General features: G+C 41.5%; 1 protein-coding gene across 4 annotated transcripts in view; it reads right to left on the bottom strand.

Annotated features, from left to right (window-relative positions):
* C2CD5 (C2 calcium dependent domain containing 5) overlaps window positions 1-25,133 on the bottom strand; it is a 91,958-nt gene that overhangs the window by 19,952 nt on the left and 46,873 nt on the right. For 3 of the 4 annotated variants that reach the window (XM_070946585.1, XM_070946584.1, XM_070946583.1), the window contains 9 exons: window positions 18,481-18,595; window positions 16,239-16,427; window positions 13,001-13,192; window positions 10,701-10,887; window positions 8,883-9,047; window positions 7,588-7,728; window positions 6,348-6,411; window positions 5,763-5,824; window positions 1,391-1,489 (listed from right to left, as the gene is read on the bottom strand). In XM_070946585.1, the coding sequence (XP_070802686.1) occupies window positions 1,391-1,489; window positions 5,763-5,824; window positions 6,348-6,411; window positions 7,588-7,728; window positions 8,883-9,047; window positions 10,701-10,887; window positions 13,001-13,192; window positions 16,239-16,427; window positions 18,481-18,595 (1,214 nt within the window). Of the gene's footprint in view, window positions 1-1,390; window positions 1,490-5,762; window positions 5,825-6,347; window positions 6,430-7,587; window positions 7,729-8,882; window positions 9,048-10,700; window positions 10,888-13,000; window positions 13,193-16,238; window positions 16,428-18,480; window positions 18,596-25,133 lie in introns of all 4 variants that reach the window. The other variant, XM_070946582.1, reaches the window with a different exon arrangement.

Below are 25,133 nucleotides of genomic sequence, written 5' to 3'. Positions count from 1 at the left end.
CTGATCTATCTATCGGGGGGGGGGAGAAATATAAAAATGTAAGTGGGTAGTTGAGTAGTTGGCAAATACAAAGGATAATTTGATGGTACTTGCAGATTACCCCACTGTTGACCCCAAGTGTATACCAATGCTCAATATACTATGAAAAGTGGAAAATATTGGTTTCATTTCTTTATAACCCACTCCTAAGGTGCTCTTTTTAAAAAGCTGCTCCCAACACATGAACTCTGATTTGTTATACCTTGTTGATCTGTTGAACATGAAACTCTAAACAGAGAGGGTTAGTGAGAAAATGCTGCCCCCATGAAAAGATGACCCAGCTGATGACATTGATTATGTAACTGGAAAAACTCACAACTAAGCAAATGGGCCTTGAATATGCTTCAACTCCAAATTTATGCAAATGAAATGTTCCTGGTGCCTGCTTGTATGACAGTATGACAAGGAGTATTTGGTTTTTTAGATAGCTGTACAACGACTGATTTCAGAAAGGAAATCCATATGATTTTAGAGGAAGTAAAGATCACAGACTTATATTATTTTATCACATCCAGAGCCGTTTCAGATAGCAAATGTGGCAAACCAAATCTTATCTGACTTTAAATCAGAGCATTAATCTGTACTATGAATGCTCTATCTGTTGAATACATCCTTTTGATGTGGATTTAGTTTAGATTGGAGAGTAATTTACAAATGTTCAGGTTTTTTTTTTTCCAGAGATGTAAATTGGAAGAACCTGTCCAGTACAGTGCAATGTTTTAAAATAGATTTCACTTGAATTGAGGTTAATCCTAAAATTTTGGATTTCCCAAGATTCTTGAAAAACGCTATTCCGTGGGCTCTATGTGATACATGATATTTAGGATGGGTGACTGTAATATAGCCTTTGGATTCTACAGTTCTATAATTCTGTGGTTTTAATTTTTTAACATGGATATTTATTATGTTTTGATTTTATTTTGATCATTGATCAAGAAAATAAACAAACAAAAGAGTCACAATTGATTAGAATAAAACCAGCTATAAAATCATATAACAATCCAAGTAAAATTGTAAATTAAAGAAGTTGGGGCGTAAATACTACTGTGAATAGCCACAAGCCTTGCAGCATGTAAAGGATTGCCAAAGATAGTTAATCTAATAAACAGACCATGAATAGACTGCAAAGGCTCATGATTTTTGGGAAGATGGGAAGATAATGTAGTAATAATAAGCAAAATCATTTGGTTATTATTTTACACAGGATATTTGATGTCTTCTATATAACAGTCATTTATTTAACAGTCATCTATAATTTACGCCAGAAAAGCAAGCAAACACACCTAAAGCAAAGGACTGATTAAACAAATAGTTCAAATAACTAGATTAATTCCAGCAAGCATTCTCTTACCTTTAGTAGATTCTCACAGAGATCATTAAAGGTCTTGTTGAGAGTTTGGTTTGTGAGGGTAATATTGCTAAGTCTGGAGACTCTTACAGACGTAAACATCTGAAGTAGGAAAACAAGATCATGAATTGCCATCCTTAAGTATACATAAGAGTCTTATTACTGGCTGAATTACAACTGAGATTTTTGTTTTTTTTTTTGTTTGTTTTTTGATTTATATGCCGCCCTTCTCCAGAGACTCAGGGCGGCTTACAATGCGTTAAGCAATAGCCTTCATACTTTTGTATATTTATACAAAGTCAGCTTATTGCCCCCACAATCTGGGTCCTCATTTCACCTACCTTTGAAAGGATGGAAGGCTGAGTCAACCTTGAGCCTGGCGAGATTCGAACTTGCAGTAACTGCAAGCAGCAGATGTTAATAACAGTGCTTTAGTCCACTGTACTACCAAGGCTCTTATTAAGATTGTAAGAGGTACAAAACAAAAGAAAAATAAATTTTATTCTAGGAGAATTTAACGCCAACTAGATCAGGTGTGATGCATTTCATGCTACTGATGACAATCCTATGTAGATTGGAATGAATAAATTTCGCCACCATAAATGGAAATTAAATAGAAATAGAATAACAGAGTTGGAAGGGACCTTGGAGGTCTTCTAGTCCAACCCCCTGCTCAGGCAGGAAACCCTACACCACTTCAGACAAATGGTTATCCAACATCTTCTTAAAAATTTCCAGTGTTGGAGCATTCACAACTTCTGGAGGCAATATGTTCCACTGATTAATTGTTCTCACTGTCAGGAAATTTCTCCTTAGTTCTAAGTTGCTTTTAATTTAATTTAATTTAATTTAATTTCGAATTTATATACCGCCCTTCTCCCTGAGGACTCAGGGCGGTGTACAGCCAAGATAAAAAACATAGAATACAAATATTAAAACATTTAAAAATATATATAAAATTTGGCCCAAAAAATTAAAAATCGCAGACTAATTAAAAGGATTTAAAAATTTTAAAAATTTCTTCTTAAGCCAACCCGGCTTGCTGAAAAAGATAGGTTTTCAGGGAACGACGGAAGGCATTGAGGTCCTGGATTCTTCTTATCTCCGTGGGCAACTGATTCCAGAGGGTGGGAGCCCCCACAGAGAAAGCCCTCCCCCTGGGGGCCACCAGCCTACATTGTTTGGCTGATGGCACCCTGAGGAGGCCCTCTCTGTGGGAGCGCACGGGTCGATGGGAGGTCATCGGTAGCAGCAGGCGGTCTCGGAGATAGCTAGGCCCTATGCCATGGAGCGCTTTAAAGGTGATAACCAACACCTTGAAGCGCACCCGGAAGACCACCGGGAGCCAGTGCAGCTCGCGCAGGAGTGGTGTTACATGGGAGCGCCATGTTGCTCCCATCACTACCCGCGCTGCTGCATTCTGGACCAGCTGGAGCCTCCGGGTGCTCTTCAAGGGGAGCCCCATGTAGAGAGCGTTACAGTAGTCAAGGCGAGAGGTGACGAGGGCGTGAGTGACTGTGCACAGGGAATCCCGATCAAGAAAGGGCCGCAACTGGCGAATCAGGCGAACCTGATAAAAGGTCCCCCTGGTAACAGCCGTCAGATGTTCCTCCAAAGACAGCTGCCTATCCAGGAGGACTCCCAGATTGCGAGCCCTTTCAGTGGGGGCCAAAGACTCGCCCCCAATAGTCAGTGATGGAGTCAACTGACTATATCGGGATGCCGGGAGCCACAGCCACTCAGTCTTGGAAGGGTTGAGCCTGAGCCTGTTCCTCCCCATCCAGATCCGCACAGCCTCCAGGCACTGGGACATCACTTCAAGGGCATCGTTGGGGTGGCCTGGGGTGGAGATGTACAGCTGGGTGTCATCAGCGTACTGGTGGTATCTCACCCCAAAGCCACAGATGGTCTCGCCCAGTGGCTTCACATAAATGTTGAACAGAAGGGGCGAGAGGACCGATCCCTGCGGCACTCCACAAATGAGAGGCCTCGAGGTCGACCTCTGCCCCCCTGCCAACACAAACTGCGACCGGTCGGAGAGAAAGGAGGAGAACCACCGTAACACGGTGCCTCCCACCCCCAACTCTTCCAGCCGGTGCAGCATGATACCATGGTCGATGGTATCAAAAGCCGCTGAGAGATCTAATAGGACCAGAACAGAGGAATAACCCCTGTCCCGAGCCCTCCAGAGATCATCAACCAGCGCGACCAATGCCGTTTCCGTGCTATGCCCAGACCTGAAACCTGACTGGAACGGATCCAGATAGGATGTTTCCTCCAGGAATTGTGGAAACTGTTGCGCGACCACACTCTCAACAACCTTCGCAATGAAGCGAAGGTTGGAGACAGGACGATAGTTAGCCAATATTGCTGGATCCAGGGACGGCTTCTTGAGGAGAGGCCTCACCACCGCCTCTTTCAGGGCAGCGGGGAAGTGACCCTCACTCAAGGAAGCATTAATAACGCCCTGGAGCCAGCCTCGTGTAACCTCCCGGGAAGCCAGTACCAACCAGGAGGGACACGGGTCCAGTAAACATGTGGCCGCACTAAGTCTCCCCAAAATCCTGTCCACATCATCGGGAGTCACAGCATCAAACTCCTCCCAGATAACATTCTCAAGACTGTTCCTCGTCACCCTGCCCTGATCTACCCAGTCAGAGTCCAAATCCCCCCGGATCTGAGCGATTTTGTCATACAGGTATTGTCCGAAATCCTCTGCCCTGCCTTCTAAGGGATCCTCCCGCACTCCCAGATGGAACAGGGCGCGGGTCACCCTAAACAGGGCGGCCGGACGATTCCCTGATGACGCAATAGAGGCGGAAAAGTAGTTAGACTTTGCCGTCTTTATCGCCACTAGGTAGGCCTTAATATGCGACCTTACCAGTGTTCGATCAGATTCAGCGAGACTGGCCCTCCAACCGCTCTCCAGGCGTCTTTTCTCTCCTTGATTAATTTCCATCCATTGTTTCTTGTCCTGCCCTCAGGTGTTTTGGAGAATAGCTTGACTCCCTCTTCTTTGTGGCAGCCCCTGAGATATTGGAACACTGCTATCATGTCTCCCCTAGTCCTTCTTTTCATTAAACTAGACATACCCAGTTCCTGCAACCGTTCTTCATACGTTTTAGCCTCCAGTCCCCTCTTTGCATCATCTTTGTTGCTCTTCTCTGCACTCTTTCTAGAGTCGCCATATCATTTTTACATCGTGGCGACCAAAACTGAATGCAATATTCCAAGTGTGGCCTTACCAAGGCATTATAAAATGGTATTAACACTTCACATGATCTTGATTCTATCTCTCTGTTTATGCAGCCCAGAACTGTGCTGGCTTTTTTGGCAGCTGCTGCCCACTGCTGGCTCATATTTAAATGCTTGTCCACTAGGACTCCAAGATCCCTCTCACAGTTACTACTATTGAGCAAGGTACCACATATATGGTACCTGTGCATTTTGTTTTTCTTCCCTATATGTAGAACCTTACTTTTTTCACTGTTGAATTTCATTTTGTTAGATAGCGCCCAATGTTCAAGTCTGTCAAGATCCTTCTGTATCTTGAGCCTATCTGAGCCTATCTCTTGAGCCTAAATGAAGTGTTGTACATTAACATTCATATAAGAGAAAAGATATAGGACTGAGAGCATAACCTCTGGATCAAATGTTAAGATTGGACATTTATTACAAGAAAGCTTTATGCATGGGATAATAATCTATACAGATAGTTCTCGATTTATAACCACAATTAAGCCCAAAATTTCTGTTGCTTAAGTGACCCATTTGTTAAGTGACTTTTGTCCCATTTTACCACCTTTCTTGTCACAAGTTGTGAAGTGAAACACTGCAGTTGTTAAATTAGTAACACGGTTGTAAAGTGAACCTGGCTTCCCCCATTGACTTTGCTTTGTCAGAAGGTCACAAAAGTTGATCACATGATCCTGCTACATTACACCCATCAAAAATATGAATCATTTGTCAAGCATCCAATTGTAAATCATGTGACCACAGGGATGCTGCAACGGTCATAAGTGTGACGAATGGTCATAAATCACTTTTTTCAGTTGCCGTTGTAACTTCGAAAGGTCACTAAACGTTGTCAGCTGAGGACTACCTGTACTCTCTTCCAAGACTCTTTACTACCAATGCTTATGGAATTGACACAGAGAGAGAAAACATTCTTAACTGTGGGGCCTCATTTGAGAATATCTTATGAGGTAAAATTGCTTGGACCTACACTACGTAATTTATGTGAAATAAAACCCCACATTTTTGATAATGGCAAAAACTGAATTTAAGCAAATTAATATGAAGTGAAAGAAAAACAGTTTTGCATACTTTATTTATTACTCTGAAAATTGATCTGATTATATTAATACTATTTTACCTGTATGTCAGAAGTCCAATTGTTTACTCCAGGCATGATTTCTGTATTGCAGCTATAAAAGCCTGACAAAGAACAAATTCAGTTTTTTAGTACTAAAATAAAGAAGAAGATATAATGGTGTTCTTTCATTTGCTCAGGTTTTTAGCATATCTGATTTACGAAGTCACTGTGCTTTCTATTTGTATGATATTTTTTGAGAAAGAGGCAATCTAGTAATATTCTAAAGAAATACGTATATATACTTAGGAATGAATTAATCAGTTCAATTCAGTTAAATATAACATGTTCTAGTAATAGACACTGAAAGTGTTTATTAAATGCACAAATCTACAATAAAGTGTGTCACATTAATTACATACAAGCAAGTATCTATTGAGCTTGCAAATTATGTAGCTTTTCTAGCTATCCAACAATAAATGGACTTACTTTTTATAAGATCAAATTCAAGAAACCTAAAATTATGACCTCTTCTAATAGGAAATGTATATGGGATTATTCTACATACTGTGAAAGAGTATTGGCTATTGTCAAACCTTTGGGAGTATTTTATAATATTATCCAATTTTTTTAAAAAATCAACTGTACCTGAGGGTGGAGGGATATCTGTCAACAAAGTGTGAACGTCTTCCATTGCATCTGTATCATCAATCTGAGGGGGGGAAAAACCCTACACATAATAATTTGGTCTTTGAAATGTTCTTTATCAAGAGATATTCTTTGTGAAAAGCATATTTAATATACCTACTGTATAAAGGCATTATCAGAAGTCTAAGTCTAACCCATATATCTGGAGTTTTAAAATTAGACACCTGGGGTTAACAGATTTAAACATCTTAGTATATTAACATTAAAATCTCAGCGTTGGTGAGTTGTTTTTCATTTCTTTTTTAAACCTTTCTGAAACATGCATGCTGTCAGGTGCAAGGAACCAGAATGACTCCAGAGACGTTTCTTTATTGCTACTCACCTACCAATATTTTTTTAAAAAATCTCACCAGATTAACTGCATAAACAACCAGATAGGAGCTCCAAGGATTTCAGAAAAGGTCAAATCCCTGTTGCTTCCTTCCCATAGAATCAAAGGGACCTTGGAAGGTCTTCCAGTTCAACTCCCTGCGCAAGGCGGGAGTCTTATCCTATCTCAGCCAAATGGTTGTTCAGTCTATTTGTGGCAATTTCCAGTGATGGCACACCCACAACTCCGGCAGCCAAGCTATTCCATTGATTAATTGCTCTCACTGTCAGAAAATTTCTCCTTACTTCTAGGTTGTATTTCTCTTTAACAAGCTTCCGTCCATTACATCTTATCCTGCCCTCTGGTGAGTAAGTCCTCTATCACGTCCCCAGTAATCCTTCTGCTTGATAGGCTATGCATTCCTAGCTCCCTTAACTGTCGTATGGTTTAGCCTCCAGACCCTTTATCATCTTTGCCGCTCTTCTCTGATCTCTTTCTAGGGTCTCAGTATCTTTTCTGTATCATGATGACCAGAACTGGATATAGTATTCCAAGGGTGGAACAGTTACTTATTCCCTGCAGGGATTCCAAGCTAGCCAGTCTCTTAACTCACCCCTACTCTAGTTGCAGATTCCATCACACATGCTTCTCATTTTCAAAAATGCAAAGTGGCTTACAATAGCTGTTTTTATTAAATCTCTCTCTCTCTCTCACACACACGCACACACACTCACGCCAATTCAGATATGTTATTTGTAGAATGCAAAGAATATTTAACCACAAATGACATGGTTCTGTGATTCAATCAGTGAATTTCGTTCATTCTTTATAAGTCAGGTACAAGATGAACTTTTCCGAAGGAGAACATACCTCCAACACAAAGGCATCTTTCTTGCCATGAGAGAGATCCAATTCTGCAATTTCATCAGAGCTTTCAGACTGAGATCTTAGCAACCTGGTCCGGTGTCTCGGTTCTGGAATGGGAGAACCTATAATTTCTTCCGATGTCTCCTACGCAGAACAATATGGCATCATGTAATAAATCACACATTAAATCTCGCAAAAGATCTTTAAACATTTCACTGCTACGACCACAACTTTCCTCCAACATAAAGACAAATCAGTTATGAGATATCTTAGCTATTTCTGTCCTGACCAAAATGAGTAACTTTTATTTCTGAACCTGTTTAGTTTTGCAACCACTTTCTTTCTCCTTATCTTTATAGAGTTCCGTCTCCTAAACATTGGTTGTCTTTATATTTTCAGAAATCAACTACATCTATTCATAATATAGGTAGTCCTCAACTTACAACAGTTCATTCAGTGACCGCTCAAAGTTACAATGGCACTGAAAAAAATTAACTTATGACCATTTTTCACACTTATGACCCTTGCAAGCACAACCCTTGGAACATGCTGGAATTTCTAGCATGTATACACTATTGAAACAGCGATGTCTACGCTGGCTGGGGCATGGGGCATGAGAATGGCTGATGGTCAGATTCTGAAAGATCTCCTATATGGAGAATTAGTGCAGGGAAAGCACCTCAGAGGGAGACCACGGCTGCGATATAAGGACATTTGCAAGAGGGATCTAAAAGCCATAACGACTGGAAAACCTTGACCTCCGATCGTTCAGCTTGGAGGCTAAAGACGCAGCATGGCCTTCTCCAATTCGAAGAGACACTTGTTCGGCAGGCTGAGGCAAAGAGGCAGTCCCGGAACCAGCGAAATCTGGGGGCTGGGCAGGGGATCGAATGTACCTGCCCTCAGTGTGGAAGGGATGGCCACTCTCGGATTGGCCTTTTTAGTCACACCAGATGCTGTTTTAGGACCTCTTTCCAGAGCACGATACCATAGTCTTTTGAGACTAAAGGATGCCAATGCCAATGTAACCCTTGCAGCATCCCCGTGATCACATGATTTATATTCGGATGCTTGACAAATTAGTTCATATTTATGACGGTTTCAGTGTCCCGGGGTCGTGCAATTCCCTTTTGCGACCTTCTGACAAGCAAAGTCAATAGGGGAAGGTAGATTCATTTTACAACTATGTTACTAATTTAACAACTGCTACGATTCACTTAAGAAATGTGGCAAGAAACATCGTAAAATGAGAAGCATTTGACTTAAAATTGTGTCAGTACTTATACAACATTGCTTACTGGAGGGTTAATCTCATACAGCTCTTTGTTTCTGGTGATTGTGTCATTGATTTTCTTCTGCATATGAGATATATGCTGTTCGTAAGTGGCATCACTGGGAGTTTTCCCCGCAATCTGAATACCACCAGGAGTAGGTAAAGCAGCCAGATAAACCCCTGTAGCAGACTGGAAAAAAAAAAAGTATACCAGTAAGAAACTAAGGCATTGTGGGAAACACAGTCTAACACCTTCCTTCTATTGGTATAAAAAAAAAGTAAGAGTTTAAAATGTGCTATTGACCGTTTATCTGGATCAGAGTTTCTCAAACTTAGCACCCTAAAGATGTGCGGACTTCCAACATATTCAGAAATTTCCAAGTAGAAACAAAACTGGATACATTTTTTTTTCTTTAATGGTATCCGTACATCTTAAAACCAGTGGTGAAATGTAAAATTTGTTACTACCGGTTCTGTGGGCGTGGCTTGGTGGGGAGGGAGTAATGTGACTGGGTGGGCATGGCCAACTTTTTTATTTTTTTAAATTTTTAAAAGCATTTTTTCTACAAGCTCTTTGGCCGAAGAGGTTGTAAAAAAATGCTTTTAAAAAGCTCTGACGATCCAAGGTGAGTTGCCTGATCGTCAAAGGGTTTTTTTTCTTTTAAAAGAAAAAAAAAAGAAAAAAAAAGAAAAAAAAAAGAAATGCTTTTAAATGCTTTTTTAGAACCGGTAGCAAAAATCCCTGGCCCACCCCCATGCCCAGCTGAGCCGTGCGATCATCAGAGGCTTTTTATAAAAAACTTTTAAAAGCATTTTTTCGGCAGAAGAAAAAAATGCTTTTAAAAGTAAAAAAAAAAAAAAAAAAGCCTCTGATGATCCCACGGCTCAGCTGGGCATGGGGGTGGGCCAGGGATTTTTGCTACCGGTTCTCCGAACCACCCGCCACCATTGCTACCGGATCAGGCGATCCGGTCCGAACTGGGAGTATTTCACCCCTACTTAAAGCTCTTGAGATTGAGAAACACTGACCTAGACCAGGGGTCTCCGAACTTGACAACTTTAAGACTTGTGGACTTCAATTCCCAGAATTCCTCAGCCAGCTGTGCTGTGCTGACTGGGGAATTCTGGGAGTTGAAGTTCCACAAGCTTTAAAAGTTGCCAAGTTTGGAGACCCCTGATCTAGATTGTGCAGCATAAGTATGTGTGGGTGGGATTGTGTGATCAAGTCAAATTTTTCTTCAGAAAGTGAACAGGTGGGAAACTGCAGGCCGAAATACAGATTAAAAAAAGAATTAAGAAGCGCTGAAAGATATTTCAGTGTGACAATGCAGCTTGTTCAAAGAGTTATAAACCTGAATTTGTAGAAATCTTGGGAATTTAAGATCACAGATTATCTTTGTGCATTTAATGTCAAACACAAAAGGCACCATTAGATGCTGTAGATATAACCCCACAAAAATCAGTGATGAGGGATCTGACCTCTAATGAGATCTTCATTAGTAGCCTTTATTGGCAGAAACTTTTTAAAGTGGATCAAAACACCAGAAACTGGATTCCAGCTGCTGTTCGTTAACTTTAGAAAAGGTACTATTTGTAAGACTTTCCATTTTGAAATCTTCAGGGTTTATTTTAAAAAGCACATGGCCTGTTTCTTTCATACAACTTTTTTAAAAAATGACTTAAGCCGATAAATCTTGACATTCTGGGTTTATAAAACATGTAAAACCATCCTATTTTGTTCAATGCTTAAGTATTTTTCCAAGATGAAAAACTGGAGGGAGATTATGCTACAGGATTTGAAAAAAAAAAATCAAAACGTTTAAAGCACAAATGGAAAACTTACTGCCAGACCCATCAACATCGTTTCTCCCACCGTGATCTGTATCCGTAGGCCAAAGAGGGCGTTCATCCCTCTCAGTTTCAGCTTATTCATCAGCTGAGTGTGTACTTCGTACTCCATAAATGGCAGCAGGTTACTGATGCAGGTTGCGTTGGCTTCGGCTTGGGCTTTCTTTTTCAGCCGGCATAGCCTGTTGGAGAATGAACAATAAATTTCAAGGCATATGGCCTTAAGGAATCATAGAGTCATAGGGCTAGAAGGGACCTTGGAGGTCTTCAAGTCCAACCTCATGCTAAGGTAGAAGTCCTTATACCAGTAATGGCTAACCTTTTTGCTGTTGCGTGCCAAAAGCGGGGGGGGGGGGGTGGGTTGTGCATGTGCATGCCCACAACCATAATTTAATGCCCCCCATGTTGCGCCCCCCCGAGCATGCGCGAACGACCCCCCCCCGCGCTCCCCCTGCTTTTGGCACGCAATGGCATGGTAGACCCATTTTTCACCCTCCCCAGGCTCCAGAGGCTTTCTTGGAGCCTGGGGAGGGTGGAAAACAGCCTTCCCAACCTCCTGGAGGCCCTCCAGAGGCCAGAAACGGCCTGTTTCCCCACTTCTGGTGAGCTCGGAAGGCCTGAAAATCAGCTGGCCAGCATGCGCATGCGCGCTGGAGCTGAGCTAGGGCAACGCTCACGTACCCACAGATATGATTCTGCCTGCCACCTGTGGTACACATGCCATAGGTTGGCCATCACGACCTTATATCATCCTGGACAAATGGTTGTCCAGACTTTTCTTGAAGGCCTCCAGGGATGGAGCATCCACAACTCCAGGAGGCAAACTGTTCCATTGGTTAATTAGTTCTCAGTGTCAGGAAATTTCTCCTTATTTCTAGGTTGGATCTCTCCTTGATTAGTTTCCATCCATTGCTTCTTGTCCTGCCCTCAAGTGCTTTGGAGAATAAATTGACTCCCTCTTCTCGGTGGCAGCTCCTCAAATATTGGAATATTAGGCTATCCACTGTCAGGAAATTCCTCCTTAGTTCCAGGCTGGATCTGCCACTGATGAAGTCCACCCATTGCTCCTTGTCCTGCCCTCAGGTGCTTTGGAGAATAAATTGACCCCTCCTCCCCCAAGACCTTCAAGTATTGGAAGACTGTTATCATGTAGGACCCATTTGTGGGGGCAATAAGCTGACTTTGTATAAATATACAAAAGTATGAAGGCTATTGCTTAACGCATTGTAAGCCGCCCTGAGTCTCCGGAGAAGGGCGGCATATAAATCAAATTAATTTAATTTAAATTTAAAATGTCTCTCCTGAACCTTCTCTTCATTAGGCTAAATATACCTCATTCCCCTAGCTATTCGTTGTATGATTTAGCCTCCGGACCCTTTATTATCTTTGCATCTCTTCACTGCACTCTTTCTAGAGCCTCAGGATCTTTTCTGTATCGTGAAATACAGTAGAAAACTGAAAGTAGAAAGCAACAGGGGTATAAAAATCTACGTTAAGTGCTGAGAGCACTTATGGAGACCCCCAGCCTTTTTTGCAGCCTTTACAGAGAGAATGGCATTTTTAAATAGAAAAGCCACAATGAACTGAATTGTTAGTTCAGCAGAAAAGTGTTATCCTTGACCAAGGCTGTTCTACTAAGAAGCATCTTTGTATTTTGTGGGATCTCTTTCCTCCAAATGTACTTCACTGCTAAAGAATTGGCCAGGAACAGCAGATTGCTTATCTGTGAACAAAACATCTTCACTGAAGTAGAGCCAGTTTGGTCTGGTGGTTAAGGAACCAGGCTAGAAACTGGGAGATTGGGAATTCCAGTCCTTTCTTAGCCATTAAAGATGGATGACTTTGGACCAATCACCAGGAAACTGTGAATTCTAATCCACTTAGCCATGAAAGCTGGCTGGCTGGTTGACTTTGGACCAGTCACCAGGAGACTGGGAATTCTAGTCCTGCCTTAAACATGAAAGCCAGCTGGGTGACCTTGGGCTAATCCCAGGAGACTGTGAATTCTAATCCCACTTTAGGCATGAAAGCCAATTGGGTGACCTTGGGCCAATCAGCAGGAGACTCTGAGTTCTAGTCTTGCCTTAGGAATGAAAGCCAGCTGGGTGACCTTGGACCAGTCAATCTCTCTCTCTCTCTCTCTCTCTCTCTCAGCCCAACAACCTCACAGAGTTGTTGTTGTGGGGAAAATAGGAGGAGAAAGGTGGATGTTTGCCATCTTGAGATAGTTGTAGAAATAACGAAGGCAGAATATAAATAATAATTAAAATCGGTCTCTTCTTCCTGTATTCCTACCTGGCTTGGATGAGACAGCCTTTTCCAAACACCACTGCGTCCACGGGTAAGTCTATTGTCGTGAAAAGAACATCGGGCACTTTCTGCTTCCTGCAACTGCAGCAGTAAGCGAGGCGAGCCGGGAATGGCATGTTGAGCTCATCGTAAGGGATGTGACAGAAGCCACAACCGGGAGGTAAGGTTTCCTCTAGCCTAAGAGAGAAATGGTGAGAAGTCTAAAATTACCATTCAGACACCGACTTTCAATTCAGGGTTGGTCACTTGAAGTGGGGGGGGGGGGGGTTTCCACACAAGGCATATATAGATAACCTATACAGGTAGTCCTTGACTTACAACTGTTTAGTGACAGTTCAAACTTAACGACGGAACTGAAGTGATTTATGACCGCTCCTCGCACTTAAAACCGTTGAAGCATCCCCAAGGTCATGTGATCAAAATTGGGCAATCAGCATGTACTTAAGATGACAGCAGCGTCCCAGGGTCATGTGACGGCCCTTTGTGACCTTCCCAGGCAGCTTGTGACAACCAAGCCAATGGGGGAAGCCAGATTGGATTAAAACTGCACGATTCACTTAACAACTGCGACAAGAAGATGATAAAAATTACTATGATTCACTTAATGCCTTCTGCTTAGCAACAGAAGTTCCAGTCACAACGGTGGTCGTAAATTGAGGGCTACCTGTACATGGCTGGCCAGTCTGCTTTCTTTTATAAACTTTTTTTTTTTTTTTTTGCATTTGAACAAGTTAATCAACAGACATTCTTCTCCCTCAAGAGGCCAAACAGATCATTAATTTCCCCTCCCCTTTTTAAACCACAGCAACTCCTGACAGATACACATGCATGGACAGATTAGTAGAAACTGCGTAGCTTTTTGTCAATTTGGTTTCAGTAGCTCTAAAGACACAAAACAACACAAATACTCATTTCTGTTAGAGTTCTATGAAGCAATTATTCGGGTAAGAATGGAAAAACTTGTGTCATGAAGGAAAGAACAGTATTAATGGGTCAGAAGGGCAACTGCCACTAGGTTTTGTAGTAAATTTGGCTATGAATGCAAATCAGCAACTGAGTGTGGCCTGTTAGAGAAATCGATTTTTACAAAAACATTTATTTAGTTATTTATCTATCAAATTTGGAGACGATTCATCACCAAGCAACTCTCGACAGTGTAGAATCCTTGGTGTTTCTCTGAGCTTGGTTGTTTTCTTACAGACTTTTCATTGCCCAACTAGGTAACATCATCAGTGCTAGAGGGGAGGGGAGTTTTTATCATATTTAATTTTCTTGATTTGACAACTATACATAATTCAAACCCATTGAGGTTTATCACAATCTAATTTAATATGAATAAAATACTGAACTGTACATTTTTTTGTCCTGTACTAAAACATCCTTACTTTCAAGCTGAATAATCAGATTGCATGTCTGTTTGACTGGCAGATCAAGGTTAGCTTCACCGACCTGTGATTTGCTTAGCTTCCTTTTCAGACATATATCATGTGATTGGACTTAGAAGCTACAGAATGTTTTTATTAAGAAACAAAATAGGGGTCGGTGGCATTTCTCCACCTTTTTGTTGATCAAGACATGTCTCTGTGCAATAATTATCTTTCTCGGCCCCCTCTGCAATCTCATAGCCTTCTGAAGGATCTCCCAACCATCTGGAAAAGACGGTGGAGAAATCGATCTGAGAAAAGAGGGACTGGTAATAATTGACTTTTTCTTTGATCTGCTGAGCAAAACTTCCACTGAATTGGTGAAAAGACCACATCAGAGAAGCGGACAAACTGGGATACAACTCAGTGTAACAAACTATGAATGCAAGAGATACGGATAACATAAGCCAGTTTAGGCTGCCATCTTCCTATAATTGTTCTCTGATCAAAAGTTAACATATATGTATTTTGACTCAAATGTGAACTTTTAGTATTGTATTAACCTAGGAGTCTCCCGTGGACCTAAAGCACGGGTGTCAAACTTGCAAAATCACATGACATATTGTGATGTTTTTTCCCTTCGTGGAGCTGGGGTGGGCATGGCCTGCATGTGATGCATCTGGCCCACGGGCCGCCAGTTTGACACCCCTGAAAAGGATAATTTGATTATATAAGCGGGTTAAAAGATAACAAACATGATATAATGCCGCTGATCCTTTAGCTACAAGTAAATCAGAATGGAGCTTATTTAAATTAAGCTGACTCCATTAGCTCTTGTAAATATGAGAATAGAGAAGCACGGAATAGATTCAGAGGTGAAGCAAATAACTGAAAATTACAGAACCTCCACTCATCCGTGCTAGAAGCAGAGGGAATATGAAGTTTTGGCGAAGAAGCAAAACGAACAACACCGAGTTGCTCATGCCAAATTTTTCTTCAAAAATAAATAAATAAATACGTAAAAATCTGCCTACTGGGGGAATCACATCATGCTGAACATGATGGTCATCTCCCAAAAAAATGACCTGGCAACATCAGAGTCAGTTAAAAAAAAAAAAAATCAGCATTTTTTTTAACCACGTAATCCATTTTGGTAGGGTTTTTTTTTTCCTGAAGAGCTGAACTTTTATCATTTTCTATTGAAAAATTATATTTGGTGAAACCTTGATTTGACAGACAAGCAGGGAGGAGGGGGCCTGTGTTACACTCAAAAGGCCTGTAAAATCGTACAGGATGTCCTTTGTGGCAATTTTAGTGATTTGCGTACTGACGCCACAACACAAATCATGTCATCTTGATGCTCTGAGGTAAATTGTCATAGCTGACCCAAGCATAATATAAATTCAGCTCCCTCACCCAGACCTGTACTGGGTGAGGGAGCTGTACTGGGGGGACAGGGGGGGGTTTACATTGAAAAATGGAGATGAGTGAACTGAGGTTTCGCTGTAACTTGAAAAGGAGAGGCAAATCTCAATGGTTGGCTGGGGAATTCTGGGAGTTGAAGTCCACACGACTTAAAAGTCGCTAAGGTTGGGAAACCTTGCTTTAGTGTGTCATAAAATTTTGACAATGGTGTGAAACAAAGAGTCACTTGCACACTCAGTGTTAGGAGAGGGACAGTTCGAAACAGGGGAAAGGATTTGCGTTCTCTTGTTAGTAGCCAAACGGTTACCTTATTCAGGCTGTTAGAAATTTTAAAGCAGTAAGACTAGTGATTGGGGCAGTCCCACAACGTCTGCTGTTGTTAGTGAAAAATCAGTAATGCCCCCGCATTCTGTGCTGTACCACTGGTAACCTACCCTAATAGAGAAGAACTATCTTGGTTTTGAGGAAAAAAATCAACCTCTCCCTTCTCTGACCCTATGGAAAAGTAGCCAGGCTGCCATGACAACCTTGGTTCCAAACAGACTTCCATGTTTCCATCCTGGAGAAACCTGGGATTCAGCACAGCTGCTGTGCCCGAGGCAGACAAAATACAGACCTCCTCACTGTGAAAGAAAAAGAAAGAAAGAAAGAAAGAAAGAAAGAAAGAAAGAAAGAAAGAAAGAAAGAAAGAAAGAGGGAGGGGAAGGAAAGGAAAGGAAAGGGGAGGGAGGGGGGGGAGGAAGGAAAAGAAAGAAAGAGGGAGGGAGGGAGGGAGGAAGGAAGGGGAAGGAAAGAAAAGGAAAAGGGAGGCAGCAAGCAAGGGAGGAAGGAAAATAAAGAAAGAGGGAGGGAGGAAGAGAGGAAGAAAGGGAAAAGGGAAAGAAATGGGGGGGGGGGAGAGAGAGAGAGAGAGAGAGAGAGAGAGAGAGAGAGAGAGAGAGAGAGAGAGAGAGAGAGAGAGAGAGAGAGAGAAGGGAAAAAGAAAATCAGTCATGGGTTTAGTCATATGCATTGCCAAATCTCTTCTCCAAAATAAAAAAGCCACAACCAAATCCATGTTGAAAGTGAGCGTTTGAGGCAGGAGTTTTGAAAAATAAGCTGCCTGTCATAAGGTGGTTATTTTGACTGTGATAAGGAAAATTCAAATGATGCTGCAAGTGGCCTTAAATGCAGATTGGTTGCTGAGTGCCTGACATGTAGTCATGTCACTGGGCGGGAGGAATGGCCACTGAAACTTTGATACTGGGTGGTAAATCCCCTGGGGAGACCCATCATAATTTTGAACGGTCACTAAATGACAGGTCGCAAATCGAAGACTACCTGTACTTGCTAATATGATGCATTCCCTATTATGTAGTGCAGGGATGGGGAACGATGGCCCTTTTATTAGTTTGATTTATATGCCGCCCTTCTCCAGAGACTCAGGGTGGCTTACAATGCTTTTAAGCAATAGCCTTCATACTTTTATATATACCAGCTTAGTAGGGCTTTTGGGCCCCTCTAAGCGGTGTTCTATTTTATACAAAGTCAGCTTATTGCCCCCACAAACCGGGTCCTCATTTTACCTACCTCGGAAGGATGGAAGGCTGAGTCAACCTTGAGCCTGGTGAGAATAGAACTTGCAGTAATTGCAGGCAGCTGGTAGCTAAATACTACTTTAACAGTAGTTTAGTCCACTGCACCACCAGGCTCCTAAAAGGCTGTGGACTTGTGGACTTCAATCCCCAGAATTCTTGAGCCAGCCATGTTTACTGGGGAATTCTGGGAGTTGAAGTCCACAAGTCGTAAAGGGTCCAATATCCCCCACCGCTAATGTAGTGGATCATTCCCCATCTCTTTTTTCCTATGTCCTCAAGTCAGTGTTTGTCTCCTATCTTCTATCTTCATGCCCCCAAATGGCATCTCCTCTTGATAGCTTGATCACTGGTCAAAAAAGGTTACAAGGCTTCAAGTGAAGATGCCTTGTGCCAGAGATAATAAAAATGAAGGTTCTGCTGTTCAGAAGAATTTGTCATTCCTTTTGTTCACCAAAGCAAACGGCAGCAATGCAGAAGTAGCATCTACACCGTTGCCGCTTACCAGCAGCTAAGTGCAGTGGTGAAATGTAAAATTTGTTACTACCGGTTCTGTGGCTTGGGGGGGGGGGGGGTAATATGACTGAGTGGGCGTGGCCAACTTTTTTTTTTTTAACTTTTAAAACCATTTTTTCTACACCTTCTTCGGCTGAAGAGGTTGAAAAAAAAATGCTTTTAAAGCCTCTGAGGATCCCAGCTGACTTGCCTGATCGGCAGAGGCTTTTTTCCTTTTAAAAACATTTTTTCTATAACCTCTTCGGCTGAAGAGGTTGTAGAAAAAATGCTTTTAAAAATAAAAAAAAAGCCTCTGATGATTGTGCAGCTCAACTGAGCAATGGGGGGAGTGGGCAGGGATTTTTGCTACCGGTTCTCCGAACCACCCGCCTCCATCGCTACCGGATCAGGCGATCCAGTCCGAACCGGGAACATTTCACCCCTAGCTAAGTGGCTATATTACTATACGCCCCATCATCCCGAGCCTTCCTACTTCCCATTAATTGGCACAACTTTATACAACCAATCTTCTCTTTTCACCCCTTCCTTTTGCTGCTTGCAGAGATAAAGTGTTTTAATTGTCAGGGAAACTGAGCCAGCGAGTTACCAAATGCTAGTTGATTCACTGTAGCCCACCACAGCGTGGCACCCCAATGCTTTTGCATGGGATTTGATTTCTTGACGAACTTCTGCCCACCAGGCATCCCGTGTTTCCGGGTCATCTGAAAGATACAGAGCACATCCGTTTACTATTCAGCAGAGATGCAAAATGTTTGGTTAAAGCGAAGAGGTTAACTAAATGCTGGTTAACTTGTTTAAACTAGTATAAGGCCTCAGTGTTCTGCCCCAGCTCCGGATTTCCAAGGATTGTGACACACACCAACGGTCCTTATCAAAGTTATAACGTACCAAGAATAAACAAAGTCCGGCAAAGGTTGGCAACCAGCCCAGAAAACAAGATACAATAAGACACTCACTCTCCAAAATGCTCTGTAATAATTACATGTTGTTTCCAGCAAGAAATTACTAACTGCGTGCGACTTAAATAGGCTAAGGGAGTGGCCAATTATCCTCAAACCTTACTCTCGAGACCTCCTCCTCCTGAGTAGCCACTCCTGCCTTTTGGCAGCCCTGCGTGCCCGAGCATTGAGGAAAGGCTCCTCCACTTCGCTCTCTCCACTTGAAGGAGCCTCTGGAGGTTCTGAAGGCCCAGCCTGAGTCTCTGCCTCTGGCACCACATCCTCACCTCCTCGCTGTCCGACGCGAGCGCCAGCTGCGCACGCTGCTGGCGCGATCCCACACCAGCCTCCGCGTCGTCGGGATCAGCCACGATCCACGCAGGCCGCTGGCGGGCCACAACATTCAGCAACATTCTGTGTCTTCTTCCTCCAGCCTAATTGGTGGGATAGGGTGGCGATTTCACGCAATTGAAGCTACTCCATTTCTTTTTTGAATCTCAAGAGAATGCGAGAGGCTCAAGGATGTGGTTTCTCTACTTACACCTTTTGCTCAAAATACTGTGACAGGCAATCCTTGACTTACAACCACAATCGAGCCCAAAATCTCCATTGCTAAGCGAGACAGTTCTTAAGTGAGTTTTGCCCCGTTTTACGACCTTTCTTGCCACGGTTGTTAAGTGAATTGCTGCACTTGTTAAATTTAATGACACGATGGTTAACTGAATCCGGCTTCCCCGTTGACTCTGCCTGTCAGAAGGTCGCAAAAGTGATCGCATCAACCCCAGGACACTAAATATTCAGTTGCCATCTGAATTTTGATCACATGACCAAGGGGAAGCGGCAATGGTCGTATGAAAAATGGTCATAAGTCACTTTTTTCAATGCTGTTGTAACTTTGAACAGTCACTAAATGAATGGTTGTAGTCAAGGACCACCTGTATTAGGCTAAAACCTTCCAAGCGACACACCAAAAGTATCTCTGACTATGAAAAAAAAAAAAAAAAAAACCCGACAGCATCTCCAACTACAAACACATTTGCAGTCAGCAAATCTCAGTATTAAAAGTCCACTGGTCACAACGTGTCTCCCTTGGATCATCTCTTTTTTTTTAAAAAAAACAACAACTTGAGGAGATAGATTGTAAGATAAATTAACGTAAGAGTTTGGATGATTTGAATAACAGTTTAACTTTGTCATGATTAAAAAAGCGGAGTGCAATTTAGAGATTTAAAAAAACACTGAACCACTTTGCTCACTTGATGGGAAAAAAAGTTTTAAAAACTCTCTGGGCAAATTTAACATTCTTGCATGAGCCTAAGTAATTAATGGTCCTTGTTTTTGTATTTTTAACTGATTCAACAAATGCCACCACCACCAAAAGAGTTATGAGATATTCTGTTTATACTTTTAACCTCAGACAGGAAAAAATACTGAGTGGTAGGTTAATGCTGAATAACTTTATTGCTTATTCTTGGAAAATATTTGTCAATAAAGAAAATACATTTAATACATGTATTCAAATATGTATTCAAAATATTTTTAGAAACTAATAATGTTATAACCATAACTCAATTGTAAGTTGCCACATTAAAGGCAAACCATGTTGAATTAGCTTCATGTTAGAATTTCAAACTTGACCTCTTAACGTTTTCAAAAACGTACATGGAAGCACTTTTTCAATATTTGCAAAGATGTAATCAAGTGGGGGGTTCAGGAGAACCTTTGGTTGTTTAAATAACTTAGAGCAGTGATGGCTAACCTTTTTGCCATTGCGTGCCAAAAGCGGGGGGGAGCGCGGTAGGGTAACACGCATGCGTGCCCACATCCATAATTCTATGTTCCCCCCCATGCTCCCCCTGCTTTTGGCACGTGATGGCATGGTGGGCCCGGTAGGCCCGTTTTATGCTCTCCTCAGACTCCAGAGCCTTTCTAGGAGCCTGGGGAGGGCAAAAACGGCCTTCCCCCCGCTCCTGAGGCCCTCTGGAGGCCAGAAACAGTGTGTTTCCTGACTTCTGGTGAGCCCAGAAGGCCGGAAAATCAGCTGGCTGGCACACACATGCGTGCCAGAGCTGAGCTCGGGTGCCCACTGATATGGCTCTGTGTGCCACCTGTGGCATCCGTGCCATAGGTTCGCCATCACGGACTTAGAGTATATATGAATTTGCAGTGATAGTGGAGGAAACTGCTTGTCATTTCCAGAGATAATGGAGACCTACACAAGCCAAAACAATTTGTTTTTAAATGGTTAAGAAAAATCAGCTTTTAATAGAGGACTTCCTAGCCCAGAAAAAAAAAAATTGCAGCAAAACCTAAATTGCACAATGACGTATGATTTAGATTGGACTTTGGGATTTCTTCTTCTGAAGAGATCATCAGATTGCACAAAATTCCTAAATGAAAATTCATTGTTTCATTCACTCCACAATTACATCATAGACCCAAATTTATTTTAACTGAGATTAATCTTTTTTCTTTTAGCAGAATATTTTTGAAATACAAAGTAGTACGTTAGATCTTATAAGAGACTAGTACTTGAGGGTCAACAGGATAGACTTAAATATACTTAGTGTTAATTTGAAAGGTTTTAGAGATTTTAGAAAATTTTTAACCTATTTCAGAGCATTAAAAATTATGTCAATTTTATAAAGGACACATCTGACAGAACAAAGTAAAAGTTCTAGTGGGTTTTTATAGTGCATTTGCTTAATACTTCAAAGCAAGGTGAGGCAGGTAGCTGTCCTGAGTCATAAACATTTTTTTCTCTTCACGTTCAACAAGGTGTAACTGGTAATTTTAGTTAATAAAATATGATGATGATCAAAGTTCATTTAACAAACTCAGTTACTTTTTGCAATATGATTGTTTTTATTGTTTCAATATTTGTTATGATGATTATCAGAATGGAGATTTTAATATTCATTTCTGAATTAGGTATATACTCAACCATAAATGATAATAATTAGTGCACTTACTGTAATTACATCATAATAGATAAGTGAAATTTGATCTGTGGCATTTCTTACATCTTAAACTGAGAGAATATGCTTTTTACTTAGCAATGAATCAGATCTTGGGCGGGAGGGTTATGTTTTGGTTTCTTCAACATTATTTCAACAAATTCACATGTGCAGAATTGAAAATTATGGTTTATCGATTTACAACTCAATCAGCTTAAACTTACAATTACAACAGTTTACTACAACATCCAAAAGCCCACATTTCAATGTGTCTTCACTGAATTTATTTGGTTTTTAAATCTGTAAATTATAAAGAATTGGTAGGAATGGCTAGTTATTTAAATTTTGAATGCAAGGCTTATATGTGTATTATTGCACACAAACCTCTTTGGATGCAGATGATGAGATATCTCACTACCAGCTTATACAAGGAAATAAAAGAAACTAAATATGACTTAAATAATATCTTATCACAGCAAACTGAATTAAACATGTTTTCATTAAAAATAGTGAGAAGATGGTGAAAACCCTGGCAAGATCCTGGCAAACCATATGAAGCATTTATTATGTGTATATGGGTATACAGTATATATACCTATACCTCTATCTATAGCTATAGCTATCTTTGGCTTAGGACCTGGCTATCTACAAGACCGCATTCTGCCACCGATTGCCTCCCACCGACCAGTACGCTCCCACAGAGAGGGCCTCCTCAGGGTGCCGGCAGCCAAACAATATAGACTGGCGACTCACAGGGGGAGAGCCTTCTCTGTGGGGGCCCCTGCCCTCTGGAATGAATTACCCCCAGACATACGAAGGATCCCCGACCTCTGCGCCTTCCGTCGTGCAGTGAAGACCCTGTTATTCCAGCAAGCCGCTCTGATGGGATAAATGATTTTAATTTGGTTTTAATGGGGTTTTAAAATTGGTTTTAAAACGAGAGTTTTAAATTTGGCCTATGATTTAATTATTTTAATCTGCTTTTAAATTCTATTTTGTACATTGTTTTTATTATGACTGTTCACCGCCCTGAGTCCTTCGGGAGAAGGGCAGTATATAAATAAAATAAAATAAAATAAATAAATAAATAAATAACTATTTCTTTTTGCATGCTTTTTCTTGCTTCGTCTATATGTGGCACAAATTTAGCTTTTAAAAGTATTGTCTAAACTTTTAAACAGAGATGTGTGAATAAATGTCCAGGAGAGTAGCCTCGAAGACCAGCTATTAGAGTATAAGCAAAAAGATAATACAAGTGTTCAAAAGAATCTTTTAGAGAATTCCCAGTTGAAGAATTCTCTTTAATAAGAAGCAGTATTGTAAAATTACTGAACAAAGGATCTCCTACTCCTGTGATTTTACAGTGGTAGTTTCTTATAAATTCCATTCAAATAGGAATCTTTGCATGTGTTGTTTCCCAGAAATATTAGTAGCTAACATTGAAGTCTGAAAAGTTACTACAAGACCCAACCGCTGAAAGCCACAAACCTGAAAACGTAAAGACAGTATGGTACTGGTTTTGGGAAACCGAGTTAGCTTCACTCTGTGCTGAAAATAACATGTAAAGAGGGTAACGTCTGAAAACAAAATACCTTTGAGATTTAAATATACTTCCTTGGAAATGAACTTTCTTCTGCATGTTGTAAACTTTACTGGATTTTAGCTCCGCCCTCCCCCTGCTAATTAATGGAAGGGGGGAGGGGAGGAAATCATATAAACAGAATGCAATGCATATTTACATACGATAAGACACAAACTTACCTTTGCGTGATAAATAAAGATAAATAAATGACTTAATAAAAACCAAGACACCACAACATGGCAGGCGTCGTTCATACCAAACACGGGAACGCAACGCAATGTAAAAGCATTCGCTTTGGTTTTTCGGACACAAGTGATTCACAAGCAGCTTTTCTTCACCTTTGGGGTTTTGACACATGAGCCACACAGATTCACAGGGCAACCGCTATTCAGAGCATTTACACATCGAAGTAAAGCTACATAGACAGTCCAGAAATTGAGAAAGGGGCGGGGGGAGGGGCAGCAAGATGGCATGTGTCCAGCACACTTCCACAAGGGCATCGTCACCTCTTGGGTTTCCAGGCTACAGCGGAAGCTTACAGAAGAGCTTGCAAAGCAGAGTCAGCAGACGGGAGCCAGAAAACAGTGGATCGTTTGGCGCATGCTTGGGTCAATGACGGTACAGACTTAAAAATATGGCAGCTCACTGAAATGGTTACAGAAAGAAATGGCCCTGAAGTCTTGGTGAAAGCAGAAGGCAAGCAAACATAGCACCCACTCACAAGCTTTTCTAGCAAAAAAATCTGGTTCGGTAAGTTAAGTCTGGCAAGGGTTACCGAAAAAATGTTGGGGAAGATTGATTTAAATTGTCTGCAAATGTTAAGGTTTTGGTTTTTTTTTTTTCCTCCGAGGATCAATTGGAGTTTTTATAATGTTGCTGCTTGGAACAGCAGGGTTCCAGAGTTCTGGGAGTTGAAGTCCACAAGTCTTAAAGTTGCCAAAGTTGGAGACCTCTGGACTAGACGACCTCCAAGGTCCCTTCCAACTCTGTTGTTATTCTGAAATTCAAACTCAACTTTTGCGAGTTTCTTTCAAGAACACATCCGTCTCTCCCAATACTGTTTTTAGTGTGGCACATTTTCTCTCTGGCCCTTAGGGAACAAATTTTTACTGGGATGATGTAAAACAACAGTGTTTGGGACTATGTTTAACTAAAGACACTAAAAAGGGGAGATCCACATCTACGCACCAGTGGTGGGTTTCAAATTTTTTTACTACCGGTTCTGTGGGCGTGGCTTGGTAGGCGTGGCAGGGGAAGGATACTGTAAAATCTCCATTCCCTTCCCACTCCAGGGGAAGGTTACTGCAAAATCCCCATTTCATCCCGATCAGCTGGGACTTGGGAGGCAGAGAATAGATGCGGGTGGAGCCAGTCAGAATTTTTACTACCGGTTCTCCGAACTACTCAAAATTTCTGCTACCGGTTCTCTAGAACTGGTCAGAACCTGCTGAAACCCACCTCTGCTATGCACCCCCTAAAAATAAATGTGTTAACGAAGAAAAACACATGGATACAAAACCGTAAGATATGTGTTGTAAAAACATCGCAATTGTGACTTAAATTCGTTGTGGCGTAATAGAATGTGAAGAACAAAATGCACTTTTAAACTCTTATTTTGGGGGAAAGGGAGAGTAAGATCGAAACTCGGTTCAGACTTTACAATGAATTCAGTGACCAAATGGAATATAGTGTTCAATGCTGAAATCAAGTACTGTACCATCTAATTTGAAAATCTTTTCAAATAAGTCAATATGAGTGAACA

This window comes from Pituophis catenifer, unplaced genomic scaffold (assembly GCF_029215685.1).
Source record: "Pituophis catenifer annectens isolate HBS135680 unplaced genomic scaffold, rPitCat1.0.hap2 SCAF_7, whole genome shotgun sequence".
Lineage (NCBI taxonomy): Eukaryota > Metazoa > Chordata > Lepidosauria > Squamata > Colubridae > Pituophis > Pituophis catenifer.
Note: the sequence above shows the minus strand (reverse complement) of the source record. Positions and strands in the feature narration are given on the sequence as shown.